Here is a 14722-nt window from a genome sequence, read left to right as displayed (position 1 = left end):
TGAGTTTGACTGAGTGAGCGTTGTGAGCGAGCCTAGTATAGGAGGCTTCAGGGGAGTTCTCTACCCATGAAACCGATGTGAAAAAAGAGGAAAATGACACACTTTGGAGCTAATTTTGTAAAAGAATTTGGTGAAAAAACAATAAGATCTTCATCTGCACAGCAGATCATTCCCCAGCGGGCTGTATGCTAAGAACTGCTTTTAGAGCTGGAGTTCTCTCCTCAATCCCACTGGAGCCGATCAGACTTGCTCGCGCCATTCACTGGCACTGTTGAATTTGGGGATAACCTGATCATTTGTGCAGGGCTCATTTAAGTTCCCTGTCCTGCCTTGCCTTCACTCCTCTGAGGTCATTCAGGTACACAATGCTGCCCTCGCTTTTAGCGACCTGTTAGAGCAGTGTTGCGATTGCCAGAACAAACAACATAATGTACAATTCACAACCATCTGTAGGGAATTGACTTTTACTGATATCTTGAAACCATAGCGTAGCCCTTCACTTCCTCTTTGTCGCTGTGCAAAATCATTTCACACTCACTCCCACTGTATGACACACTTCTTTCTCTCACGCCCAACCCATGGATCATCGTCTCACACCATGAAGCAACTTTTAACTCCCACCCCATAGAACAACATTTTACTTCCATTCCAACCCCGCTGAACAATATTTCTCTCCAGTACTATGGAACGGTCTTTTCTCTCACTACTACCCCGTGGTGTGGACTTTCCTTCCAGCACTACAGCATAGTCATTTACACTCACTTAAAAACTATAAAACAATCTTCTGTCATCAGGGACATTAATAGGCAGTGTTCATCATCACTTCAAAGTTCAGCCTTACACTCTCACTCGGTGGGACAGTCTTTCACTCTCACTCCAATGCGGGAGCAGCCTTGCACTTGAACCACTGCAACAGCATGTTACTGTCTCTACTATCAAACTAAATCACCTTGCACTCTCTTTCCCACTGCATGGAGCAATCTCTCAATCGATGTGGAACCGCCTTCCGCCCTCACGCTTATGCTACAGAACCAGTCGCGGCCAGCATTACGGGCGGGGGGGTTGTAATTTGAAATTGGGTCATCGCGCCGCGCGGGGGGGAGGGGAGGAGGCGGAAGGGGTTTAATGGTGAAAAAAATATAAAATAAAACTTACCGTCCGGCGCCATCTTCTGGATGGTTCCCGACGTCCGGTCCTGACTCCTGGGTTTTCGAATTTCGGGCCCGCCGGCTGCAGCTCTCCTCGCGTCATCAGGTAAGGCAGCCTCCCTCCCTTCCCTCCTCCAATCACAACTGGTAAGGCGACTCTGAGAGCGCCTCACCCGGGCCATTTTCTCTATGTAGGCTGCTGCATGCAGCAGCCTACATAGAGAAAATGGGAGAGTGGGCGGTCCTGCTCGAGGGCAGGGGGGAGTGCCCTGCCCACTGTTGCACATACTGACTGTTTGGTCAGCCCCAGGGCCGACCAAACAGTCAGTATGCGCAACTGTGGGCAGGCCACTCCCCCCCCTGCCTTCGAGCAGGACCGCCCACCCCCAACCAGGCACTTCTGCTTTCTCGTAGTGCGAGAAGGAGAAACATAAATGGTAGTTATTACCATTTATGTTTCTGCCTTCTCGCACTGCGCAAAAGCAGTGGGGCGGTGCCCAAACGCCCCAATGGAGGAGCCGCCACTGCAGCACAGTTCCTTCTCTAATACAGACCGCCCCGGTGCACGTGCAGCACTGGCACAAACTTCAGGTTTTTTTTTTATATATGTATGGGGGCATGGCCTCATGAAAATAAGGGAACACTTTGCCTCTGTGCACACGCTGTACAGACACAGGAGCATAGGCAAAGGAGCTATCAGGAGGTGTACTGACTGTACACCACGTAAAAGTGCATGGAAGGAAAGGGGGGTTCACATCCACCCGTGGGTGGGTGTAGTCACTCCATGCACCTGCCTGCAGGGGAGCTCTTCCTCCTTGTCAAATGCAGGCTGATTGCCACCTAATTGGCTTCAAATAGTTGGTCCTTTTTTCAATAATGCGCCGCCCCCAGAGCAGGTGTTGTTTGCGGCTGGGCTGGACTTAGCACTTTTGCCATGATACGGCATACCGACCCAGCCTGCACCCATTTAATGGTGCCCCACGGCGCAGACCGAGGCAGTGCAATCTCTCTGTGCTATGTGAGAACGATTTCACATTCCTTGTCACATAAAGTTCTAAATAATAACAAGCGATTCGAAGATGCAAGCCTTTGGCCTGGAGCAACATGCAATTGTGGAATTATTTTATCAGTGATGCTTAAATGTTTCTTTCCAGCCAAACCTTAAACGGTTTTGTCTGTTTTTGTTTCAGGTTAACCCAGATGTATGTGATGATATTTCTTCCTGCTCTACCTGTAAGTATGTTAGATGAAGGCTCCAATAAGTTAAATTAAAAAAATGCTTCCCCAAGGATGAGAGTGCGTCTCACAGCTCAGCATATAAAAGAGAAAGGATTTATTATTCAAAGCTGTTAATGGCCATCTAATAATGCTGTAAATATACCTATTTGCTTTTTTGCTTTATTCAAAAGTGTACAATTTAGTTTGTTTGCGTGTGTGCGCAGTGTCTTCTGCTTGGTCAAATCTGTTTTTCAGGAACAGCCTGCTTCGTGCCTCAAGGCTGTTGTTGCAAGAGGCCAACTATTGAATGTTCCCACAACCGGCTTCAAACCCACCCAGACACAGGCATGTCAGACGTTTTTGCAGTACCCGGGGCAAAAACATAATGCTGGCCCTGCATGTCACATCCAGCTGTTCCTTAAAGAAAGTGCCGTAGAGGAAAGAGAAAACATGGCGGCTCCAGCACCGCTCGTGGCTGCTGGTGACGCGGGTTTAGGTAAAAGGAACTAGGGGGCATATCAACAAGGGCTTGATCTCTGCTTTTTTGGCTTTAAAAGCCAAAAAAGCAGAGATAAAACTAGCACCCTATCAACAACAGGGTGCTAACATGCAAATTTGCATGTTAGCACCCTTTTACTCTACGCTTCCCCTTGCATCTCTAATGAGATGCAAAGGGGGCGTTCCAGAGTAAAATAATAGGAGAAATGTCGCTAAGCGACATTTCTCCTATTATCAAGAATTTCGCTAACCCTGTTAGAGACAAAAAAAGCAGCGCTAACCGCGGTTAACGCTGCTTTTTTTTACGTCTGGTATTTTTCTGACTTAGCCATGATATCCTATGGAAGGAGGATATCATGGCTAAGTTTGTCTGTCCCCATCAACAAGCTAACGTGAGATTATCACTGGGTTTCCAGCGATAATCTCACGTTAGCCACTCAGCGTGAGGATTTTTATCGCTATTGAGATAAGCGTTGCTAATAGCACGCTATCTCAGCGATAAAAATCAACGCTAGCCGGCGATAATTATCCTAGCGCTAATTGCGCTTAGCGATAATTATCGCCGGTTGTTGTTGATATGCCCCTAGGTTGTTCTCACGAGAGGACCATATTGCCGATGCTATGATAAGGTCTTCCTTTCAGGTACAATTTCTCTGAAAGCAAGAGGGGGGAGGGGAGGGAGCAAAAGCAGAGACTGTTTCCTTGTGATTTGCAATTATTTTTCAATATTACATCTTCGTCACAGACCATACTAAGATCAAATAATCTGAACGGAGAGCACGTGATGTTTAGCATCTATAACTATACTGTCACACAACTCCAGGAAAAGAACACATTTTTTCGAAAAAGGATAAAACATCGGGCAGTTTCAATACGTTTTGTAATCTTTCCAAAAACGAAAGTATATTGCCTATATATAGCGCCTTTTTACAGCGCCTGAATAGAATGTGTTAAAGAAATTAGAATCGTTAAAAAATCTGCAGATTACCTTTAACATACAAAGCTGCCGAAGCACTTACTTCAGAATGCTGAGAAATGAAAAGTAAAGGCTGAGTAATGTTGAGACTTCTTTTTATTTTCCAGGCCTCGTTCCTGTTCCAGTTGCAGGCCAGATATCTACAGAATCAGGTACCCGGGTTTCTTTTGCAAGTCAGTTAACATTTGACAGAGCTGGTCGGTAGAGGTGGAAATCAAGCGCCCCTGTGAATCCTAAAAAAAGTAATTTTTGAAATGTGACACCGTATTTTACAGCGTCTCCATAGTAGTACATGAATTGCCTGTGGCCAAACTGCATGACAGAAATAACAAGCAGGCATGGCGTGTCTTTAAGAGAAACACTTCATGCTTATGTACACAGATGCATTCTGTGGGCGTGAAGAGGATACTTGCTTTTGTAATTTCAGCAAAAGAGACAAAGATAGTATGGTCATGAAATCAGAACTTCTCTACATGATGAATTTACAGGACAGTATTTTGATGGGGCCCACTTAGCTCTGCTCATTGACCCTAAACATTTCCCTGACCTCTGAAGAGACAGGAAGGACACTGTTACTACATATGAGAGTATTCACCACCTCACTCCTGAGCCCCCTCTACACTATAAATGACCCATAGCAAAACCTAGGTCTGGACTCCTCTTGTGTCTTGTGGGTTGTAATAAATATCCTTGTAACAAATAGGCTCAGAAGGGACCTCAGAGGCCTAGGAAGGGTGGAGAGATCTTTTCTAAATTAAAGGAGAGGGGATATATACTCCCACTGAGATAAAAGTGAATGATCAAGGGAAAAAGACGAAAAAGTACGTTCATCGACCACACTCAGAGGTAGGAAGAGAAAAAACCTATTTTTTTTATTTACAACCCGAGTGGCATGCTTCATCATTGGGGTCACCCTGACTCTAAAGGTCAGGGTGGGCTCCACCGTATTCCAGGGAGCACTGAGAAGACATTTTTTTTTTAATTGTTAGGGGTTTTTATATTTAGATAAAAAGCCCTAATTCACCCCAGGTATCCGTTTATTAGCGGGGTGAGCGGGGAATTAACAACCACGGGAAGGGGCAATACGGATATTGTTGTCCTATGACCCTAATATAAATGCGCCTATATGTTTCTGCCCAACTCTATTGGCCCATGTTTGTCCGGGGCATTCGTCAGGGGGGTACTAGAGATAAGAGATCCCCCAGTAACGTCACCTTGCAATTTTTACAAACATGTACATGTACTGCTGAAGAATAGCTTCAGCGTACAACAAACAAAAAAGAAAAGAAAAAAAGTACTTGCTGTTTTTGGGGAATTACCCCCAGTTGTAGACAAGAACTACTTATCAGGGGGTGGTGGTGGGAAGGCCCTGCAGTCACACTTGCTTCAAGGGTCTCAACCCACAGGCAAACCTATCTGTCCTGCTCCCTGGAATACGGTCGAGCCCACCCTGACCTTTAGGAGTCACGGTGAACTCAATGAAGAAGCATGCCACTCCTAGAGTGGGTGAGGGTTGTAAATACAATTTTTTAGGTTTGTCCTCTTCCCACCTCTGAGTGCGCTGGATGTACATACTTTTTCCTCTTCTTCCCTTGATCATACACTTTCGTAGAGAGGATACCCTTTTTTGAATTTGTAATAAATGACCCCCATTATGTAAAATAAACATATGACTTTTGTTAATTTCTGTTTTGGCTGTATTTGTTTGTACACTATACAGACATATAGAGGTATTCCCCAGGACAGCTTTTTCACATCAGCTGCACGTGTCTCTTCTGGACCATTATTTGATCTGCAATCCATAATTGATCCTAATATTTTACCTAAATAAAGTCCACCATTTTAAGGGGCTCAACTTGTTTCGGCGCTCATTTAGGTCACAGATCCAGCAACATTCTTAGGGCTGACCACCTGTGCCTTATTGAATATAACACTTTGCTATAGAGTGTTAGATTTAGGGGTACGTGAGGGCCTTCAGGACTCATACATAATACATATACGACAGGAGGAATATTCGGACAAAGTCTCATTAAAAACCTCAGACGCGGGTAAATATATTCCATGCTCATGCAGAGGGAGACTGCTAACACCATACAGGAATATGTGCTTACGAAAAAAAGTATAAAAATAGTGCAAAATAAATAAAAGCAGTTAATCGCTGATGTGTTTGTTTATAACATGCTCAGGGTTTTGTCTCTTGTAAGCAAACGAGAATGCTCCATTCCAGTGGTTTTTAACCTTTTGCCTGCTGTGGACCCCCTTTTAATCATACTGGGATCCTGGGAACCCCACTCAGTAGCGGCTGCCTGAATATGGCCGGTGCCTCTCCTCCGTCCTTTTCTCTTCTCCTGGGCAGCAGAAACCAGGAAGCACACAGCCTCTCAGACTCCCCTGACCAATCACAATGGTGCCTTACAGCAGCATTGTGATTGGTCTGAGTGCCGTGGTTCAGCGCTTACACAAGGGCTGGGAGGCTGTGCATGTTCTTTATCCAGGCTGTAATGCAGCCTGGGTGGATAACATCGAAAGTGCGCATGACTGTTTGGCCGGCTCGAGAGTGCCAGCCAAAATGTAATGCGCACTTAGGAAGTACCTACCACTCCTCCTGCAGCTTTAAACAGCCCAGCTGCCCAACCAACCGATCCAGTACAGTTAAATAAAATTATAAATTTACGTTATTATCATTTTATTTTTCCGTTTTTAATTGCTCAGTGAGGCAATGCTTCTCCGCCTTAGCAGAGGAGCCGCCACTGACCCCACTAAATCATTACTGGAATCTGGGAACCCCCACTGAGCCATTATTGGAGTCCGGGGAGCCTAGGCTAAGCAGTTGTGATGATCCAAACTGCTCCTACCACAAATCAATACATAAAAGTATGGAAACAAGCATTCATCAAACAAATGCGCAAATTATGGAATATTTAATTTAATTCACAAATCAATATAAAAAAAATCAAAATGTTAATCTAAATTGGTAGGTTGGAGGTTTTCTAAATGTAACTGCACCAACCCATAGTCCATACTGTGTTCCGTTTGATGCACTTACACTGCTCCCATGGATCAATATGAGAATATCACCTTAGGGAGTTATTTATGAGAGACTTGTGTCACATTTGCACCATGTCAAGCTGTACATGCGCAATGCAGGGCTCTGAATCAGAATTATGAAGCCACGCAAAGACACCCTGTGTGGCTTTGAGTGGCCTCATAAATCTTGTGTAAGGCAGCTCAAATCGCTGTGTCACCTTACTCTACGCTCAGGAGGCATTCAATGGGCATTGAGGTGGTTCTTTCCAAGCAACATCCATAGATTTTGATGCAGCCCCAGATTTACAAAATTATGTAAACCTGGGGAAGCGCCAAATCCGTATTCCTCCCAAGGTGAGGCATAACGAGGAGAAATATCTTTATTTCGCCTCGTTTTTTCCTCTTTCTGTGTGTGCTGCAGAAAGCAGCACACGTTGAAAGAGGAAAACGCCTCTTAGGATTATTTCTGTGCAGGAATGAGTCCCTTCCTGCACAAAAACAATCCTGCATGCAACAGGGGCAACCTTGCACCATGGTGCAAGGGTATCTGCATTGGCGACAGGGCAGCCGCGGCCCGTGGAGGGAGTTCCGTGGGGCGGAAAGGCAGGGCTGGGGTGGGGCAGGGTGGGGGGTACTAAAAACCGGAATATGGATAATTGGAGGTAAGTAAACAATTAAATAAATAAACAAATTTCGTTGCGCGCCCTGCATCGCAAAATGCGATGCAGCGCACGCTATGAAATTCGTTTTATTTATTTAATTGTTTACTTACCTCCAATTATCCATATTCCGGTTTTTAGTACCCCCCACCCCCGCCCTGCCTTTCCGCCCCACGGAACTCCCTCCACGGGCCGCAGCTGCGACAGGAATGCATCGTGTTGCAGAAATAAAGTGCCTTCCTGCCGTTCCACATTGGCCTAGGGCGAACCAGTTTAATCTTGGTTTGATAGGTTTCCACTTTTTAAAGCTGACAGCACATAGAATAATATTAAAATTCAACACGCCTAAGGCTATGTGTGTGCTGGTTTCTTTGTGAAATTCATGTACCAGCAATGCAAGTCTGTCTGCAGAGCGTTCAGTAAAGTTCTTAAAAGGCCTTGTATACACTGCCACCCTTAAGCACAAAAGACGGTGTTTAGCTTCCAATTTTTAGGTATAGGAAGGGCAGCGGGGGGGGGGCAACCTCCAGGGGTCCCCCTCAACACTGCACTTCTGCCTGGGAGCTCCTGACAGAGTACGGAGGGGGCCCCTCCACGTACCTTGCAGGGTGGCCCCCTCAATTATCGTTACGCCACTGAGGAAGGGGCCGATTTTTAAGAACATTAATTGTCTCGGCACCAATTCCACTTACTCGCTTAAACAGAAACTGAAAGGTTGTAAGCGTGTGCTGTGGCTGCCATCTGGTGGCTATATGAAGCACTCACCATGACAGATCACTCAGTTGTAGTTCTCATGGGGGAAAGTCGGCGGTGGGGATTCACCATTTGAAATACTGTAGAGCAGAGGTCTTCAAAGTAGGGGATGAACACCCGTGTTCGGCCTTTCTCTTTAAGGCCTGTGAAATGATAACGAAGCAGTTTCTTGCCTTTTCTGGTTGAGCTGGGGGTTCATGGGGTAGTAAGGCACTGGAACCGGTATGCTTCGGAGCGGAATGATACGAGAAGAGCTTGTTTTGTTCAGTTAAAGTTTAATTAAGTTCAGGGTTTGTGGCTCACTTTTATTCATACAGGACAGACAGCAGAAGCCGGTAAAACAGTTAATCTAGCTATAAGCGCCGGGGGAAAGAATATTATTTATTCAATTAATAAGGCTTTAAGGAGTATAATCTTTTAAAAAAATATAAGGAAAGCATATGTTAATATAGAAAATTGTAAATATCTAGTTTATTAATGTCTTCACTAGACATTGGCACTTGACTTCATGCATCCATTCAACACAATGTCTTGTACATTTCACATGTTCTAATAGCCATGATCCAATAGTTGTCATGGCGACGGCGTCGCACACGTGTTTCGCAAGTTGTCGCTTCTTTGGCACAGCATGGGCTGCCGGTGTTGCTTAAGTCAAGGACCTCTCTCTCGTCCAGCTCAACTTGGCATCTTTAAAGATGAGTCTCGTCTGCAAGTTGTTGGGCAGATGTGGCTATGCCTGTCTCCCTTCCGATTCTCTTCCCTTCTCTCTCGCTCACACTCTAGGTCTCCTTTCTCTTACTCTGCATGTCCCACCTTTCATCTCTCCATTTCTCCTCACAAGTCTCCCAAACTCTTGCAATGTATATTTTGTTTGCTGCCTCTCATTTGCTCCCTCTGTCTAGCTTTATTTCTTTCTCTGCCCCCTATTGCTATCCGTTTCTGTCTCTCTTAGACTCTTTCCTCACTTTCAATCAATCAATCAATTTTTTGTAAAGTGCACTACTCACCCGTGAGGGTCTCAAGGCGCTGGGGGAGGGGGGTGCTAGTACTGCTCGAAAAGCCAGGTCTTTAGGAGTCTCCTGAAGGTCAGCAGGTCCTGGGTCTACCTCAGGTGGATGGGGAGGGTGTTCCATGTCTTGGCGGTGAGGTGGGAGAATGATCTGCCGCCAGTGGTCGATCTGTGGATGCGTGGAACTGTGGCGAGGTCAGCGGAGCGAAGCTGGCGGTTCGGGGTGTAGAAGGTGAGTCGTTTGTTGAGGTATGCTTGTCCGGTGTTGTGGAGTGCTTTGTGAGCGTGGGTGAGGAGCTTGAAGGTGATCCTCTTGTCAACGGGAAGCCAGTTCAGGTCTCTCAGGTGGGCTGTGATGTGGCTGTGGATGTTGAGGATGAGGCATGCGTTGTAGTCTTTTATGGAGTTTGGTTGTGGTTCCCGCGTAGAGGGCATTGCCGTAGTCCAGTCTGCTGCTCACGAGGGCCTGGGTGACTGTCCTTCTGGTTCCGGTGGGGATCCATCTGTAGATCTTGCGAAGCATGCAGAGGGTGTTAAGCAGGAGGAGGAGACGGCGTTGACTTGCTGGGTCATTGATAGTAATGAGTCTAGGATGAACCTCAGGTTGCGTGCGTGGTTGGTGGGTGCCGGTGCAGCTCGCAGTGTGGCCGGCCCCCAGAAGTCGTCCCAGGCGGAGTGGGTGGAGCCGAGGATGAGGACCTTCGTCTTGTCCGAGTTCAGTCTCAGGCGGCTGTTCTTCATCCATTCGGCGACAGCCTTCATTCCTTCTTGGAGGTTGGTTTTGGCAGTGGTGGGGTCCTTGGTGAGGGAGAGGATCAGCTGGGTGTCGTCGGCATATGAGACTATGTTGAGGTCGTGCGATCGGACGATGTTGGCGAGCGGTGCCATGTAGACGTTGAAAAGGGTCGGGCTGAGGGATGATCCTTGGGGTGTGCCGCAGATGATCTTGGTGGCTCCCGAACGGAATGGAGGGAGGCGGACACTCTGGTTCTGCCGGTGAGGAAGGAGGTTATCCAGCCCAGGGCATTGTCGCGGATCCCTGCGTCGTGGAGGCGTGTGCGTAGAGTGTGGTGGCAGACGGTGTCGAAGGCGGCCGAAAGGTCCAGGTGGATGAGGGCTGTGGTTTGGCCGTTGTCCATCAGGGTCCTGATGTCGTCAGTGGCGGCAATGAGGGCGGTTTAGGTGCTGTGGTTGCTGCGGAATCCGGATTGGGACGTGTCCAGAGCGTTGGTCTCCTCGAGGAAGCGGGTCAGTTGCCTGTTGACAATCTTCTCGATGACTTTTGCCGGGAACGGGAGCAGGGAGATGGCCCGGAAATTTTTGAGCTCCTTAAGGTCCGCCTTGGGTTTCTTGAGGAAGGTGTTGATCTCGGCGTGCTTCCAGCTCTCTGGGAAGGTGGCTGTCTCGAAGGAGTTGTTGAAGATCTTCAGGAGATGGGGTGCGATGATGGAGCTTGGTTTGTTGAAGATGTGGTCGGGGCAGGGGTCGGAAAGTGAGCCAGAGTGGATGGTGTTCATGATTTTGATGGTATCGTCATTGACGTGGGTCCAGGAGAGCAGGAGGTAGATGTGGCTGGGGGGCGGTGAGTCCGAGGGGTCGGCGGCTGTCAGGAGGGTCTGGTTGTTGAAGCAGTCATGGTTATCTGTGATCTTGCGGTGAAAGAAGGTGGCTTGGGAGTTCCAGAGGTCTTGCGACTGTAGGATATCGTTAGAGTTGGACCTGGGGTCGGAGAGTTCTTTCACGATGTTGAAGAGCTCTTTGCGGTTGTGTGCGTTGTTGTTGATGCGTTCCTTGACAGAGGTCCTTTTGGCGGTTCTGATGAGTTGGTGGTGCCTGTGGATGGCGTTCTTGACGGCTGCGTGGTTGTCCGGTGTCTGTTCGTGGCACCACTTCTTCTCGAGTCTTAGGCAAGTCTGCTTGGAAGCCTGGAGGTTGGTGGTGAACCATATGGCTTTTCTATCGGTGCGTCTGTTTGAGGGTTTCTTGATTGGGGCGAGAGTGTTGGCGCAGTCGTCGATCCATTGCCTGAGGTTGCGGGCGGCAGTGTCTGTGTTGGTGGAGCCGGCTGGTGGGTCTCGGGCAAGGGTGGCGATTAGCTGGTCTTTGGTGACATTGTTCCAGCTACGGCGGGGGATCCGTTGCGGGTGGTGGTGCGTTGTGGGTTTCTCGAAGGTGAAGTAGATGCAGCGGTGGTCGGTCCAGTGGAGGTCCGTGGTATAGCTGAAGGTGATGTGGTTGCTGGTGGAAAAGATGGGGTCGAGCGTGTGTCTGGCAGAGTGGGTGGGAGTTGTGACGAGCTGTTTGAGTCCGAGGTTGTCGAGCAGGTTGGTGGAGTTGCTGTCGTTGGCGTTCTCAAGGTGGAAGTTCAGGTCTCCGAGGAGGATGTAGTCCGTGAACACAAGGGCGTGCATGTTGACGAAGTCGATGATGGAGTCGCTGAACTGTGGCCGGGGTCGGGGGGTCTGTATACGAGGGTTCCTCTGAGGGTGGTGTTGGGATCGATGTGGATCTGGAAGTGCAGGTGTTTGGCAGGACCAAGAGTGTCTTCGGTGTTGGGTGAGATTTTGAGGGTATTCATGTGGACGATGGCGATTCCTCTTCCTGGTCTGTTGGTGCGGTCCCTGCGGGTGATCTTGTAGCCGTCCGGGATGGCTATAGCGATGTTGGGCACCAAGGAGGGGTACATCCAGGTCTCCGTCAGGAAGGCGACGTCCGGGGAGGATGAGTTGAGTAGGTCCCAGAATTCGATGGCGTGCTTGTGGACGGAGCGGGTGTTGAGTAGTATGCATCGGAGATAGTTGGGTCCTGCCCCGGGGGCAGGGCGGTGGCTTGGATGCTGGTGAAGCTGCAGCTCCGGCACGAGAAGGGTCCGTGGGTGAGCTTCGGGGTGGCCCGGAAGCAGGTGGCTAATTGGCCGGCGTTGAGTTCGTGGAGGGTGGTGGCGTCGTAGCGGCGGCGGGCATCATGGCCGTCGCGGGGGCCAGGGGGTCTGGTGCTGGGTGCGGTCCAGGCGCAAACAGGAGCAGACGAGCTTGCCTTTGGCGTGCCAGCGGCGCACCCGCTACGCGCGGCCGCCATTAAGAAGGGGAGGTGGGAGCGGGCACGAATGGGCGGGCGAGGGGGTCGGGGCCGCAGGGGACGCAGCAGCGGGAAGGGTGAGAGGTAGAAAAGGCTGGAACGCTGGAAAAGAGCAACAGAGAGAAAACAGGCAGAAAAGAGCAGAATAGAAGAAGTAGAATAAAACAGCAGATAAGCAGAAACAAGCAAAAGGGAACAGAGAGAGTAGGCAGAATACTTACGGCTCACTATTGGGCCACCAGGGATGAGGCGCAGGCGGGAGCCTGCGGGTGGAGGAGGGCATCGAACTCGCGACAGCAGCGAGGACAGGGAGCAGGGCCACGGGCACAGTCAGGTGGAGCTGCGCGGCGTGGGGAGCGACCTGCCTGGAAACAGGGTCAAGGGTTGCTCTCTTCACTGCACAGCGGCCGCCATTAAGAAGGGGAGGTGGGAGGGAGTAGCAGCTGGAAGGCAGGAGCGAGCACGATTGGGCGGGCGAGGGGGGGCGGGGCCACAGGGGACGCAACGGCGGGAAGGGAGAGAGGCAGAAAAGGCTAGCACGCTGGAAAAGAGCTACAGAGAGAAAACGGGCACAAAAGAGCAGAATAGAAGAAGTAGAATAAAACAGCAGATAAGCAGAAACAGGCCAAAGGGAACAGAGAGAGCAGATAGAATACTTACGGCTCACCACTGGGCCACCAGGCATGAGGCGCAGGCGGGAGCCTGCGGGTGGAGGAGGGCCTCCAACTCGCGGCAGCAGCGAGGACAGGGAACACGGGCAGAGTCAGGTGGAGATGCGCGACATAGGGAGCGACCTGCCTAGAAACAGGGTCAACTATCGCTTTTTCCCTCGCTGTCTCTTTCTCGCTCTGAGCCTGCCTGCGTGCTTTCTCTCCTGTAGCTCTGTCTCGCTCTTAATTGCGTACTTTGTCCCTTGTTACTTTTCCCTCCCCACTCACTCGCTGCACATTTGTGTTGCACCCCTCCACGCCTTGCCCTCCTCCTGCTGGCCCTTGTTTGTCTCCCCCATCCTTGCCCTCCTCCCAATGTCTGGCATTTGATTTCCACCCACCTCCACCATCTTTCTTCGTGCTGCTGTGCAACATGTTTAAAAAACATGGGAAAAACCAATATACTTCCCACAGACAAAACCTTTTGGCTTTGCCAATGCTTGTCTTCCTGTTTATTTCACAACCATTTAAAGTACTACATATATCATAATGCATTTCTCCCACAAGAAATGACAAAATAAACTCTCAAGTAGGTAATCAGTAAGTAAGTACCATCAACCCTGTGTTCCACCTCTTTTCTTGATGAGCCTCAAAAAATTCCGTCTGACCACAATTATGAGCAACATAAAGAGTAGAAAAATCAGAGAGCGCACCATATCAGCTCTGCTCTGTCTCTGTTCATTCTCCATCTGAGATTGTAGATCTGAATGGTAGCTTTCAATCTCCAAATCAGGCTTTTAAGAGTTGAAGTCGTCCTATGACCAGTCGAGCGTGGCACTAGACAGGACAAAAAATACAGATTCAAATCAATTGCCACCGTGCGAATATATACTGTGGTGGGATAATAATTGCCTTCTTGTCTTTCATAAAATCACAACTGGCTTGGAGAATCTGCACTTTCATTACAAGACAGAGGCTCTTATTCTGCATGTTTACATCATATTCACTACTGTCATCACTGCATGTTCTACTGGTTTACAATAAAAGGTCTTAAAAGTTAGACCAGCCTGCTGCTTTTAGGATATCCTCTAACCTAGCCCTGGCCCAGAAAGCTCTAGAAGTCACTGCACCCCCTAGCCGAAAGTGCACCAGAGTGAACTGCATCCATGCCTGCTAACTCCATTACCAGTTTCACCCACCTGCTTGGCATAGTAAAAGACACAGGGAATTAAAGGCTTATGCAAAGCTATCAATAACTGAGGGGCTTCCGTCCTCAACTCCTTAGTTAACCTCCACATATTTCTTAAGCCATCTTACTACACACAATTTCGGATGTAGAGGAAATTCCAGAAAAATCGCGTAAGTAGAGGAACTGTTTGCCTGCCTTTTAATATTGAAATGTACACCATGTGGGGAAAATTTCATTAATGAAATGTCCAGCACCCTAACATCTAAAACCCGTCTGAATGACACCAGATAGAATAACGTCACCAACTTAGCAATCAATCATTTAAAAGATAGCCTATCAATATCCACCCATGACTCAAATACAGTTAGAACAATGTTTACATCCCACATAGTTGTATTCCTGGGTTAAGGTGGATTCATATACCTTACTCTTTAGATTAGTCTATATACAAGGGCTATGTATTCCTGTAATGGCCTACCATCCACCCTCTCATGCCCTGAGGTAATAGCTTATACAT

The 14722-nt window shown here is 48.5% G+C and overlaps 1 protein-coding gene across 2 annotated transcripts in view; it reads left to right on the top strand.

Annotated features, from left to right (window-relative positions):
• Nucleotides 1-14722, top strand: part of LOC146858427 (multidrug and toxin extrusion protein 1-like) — a 742800-nt gene that overhangs the window by 442391 nt on the left and 285687 nt on the right. For both annotated transcript variants that reach the window (XM_085649349.1, XM_085649350.1), the window contains 2 exons: nucleotides 2339-2381; nucleotides 3948-3992. In XM_085649349.1, the coding sequence (XP_085505475.1) occupies nucleotides 2339-2381; nucleotides 3948-3992 (88 nt within the window). The remainder of the gene's footprint in view (nucleotides 1-2338; nucleotides 2382-3947; nucleotides 3993-14722) is intronic.

The sequence above is a fragment of the Triturus cristatus genome, chromosome 3_2 (genome assembly GCF_964204655.1).
Source record: "Triturus cristatus chromosome 3_2, aTriCri1.1, whole genome shotgun sequence".
NCBI classification, from domain to species: domain Eukaryota; kingdom Metazoa; phylum Chordata; class Amphibia; order Caudata; family Salamandridae; genus Triturus; species Triturus cristatus.
Note: the sequence above shows the minus strand (reverse complement) of the source record. Positions and strands in the feature narration are given on the sequence as shown.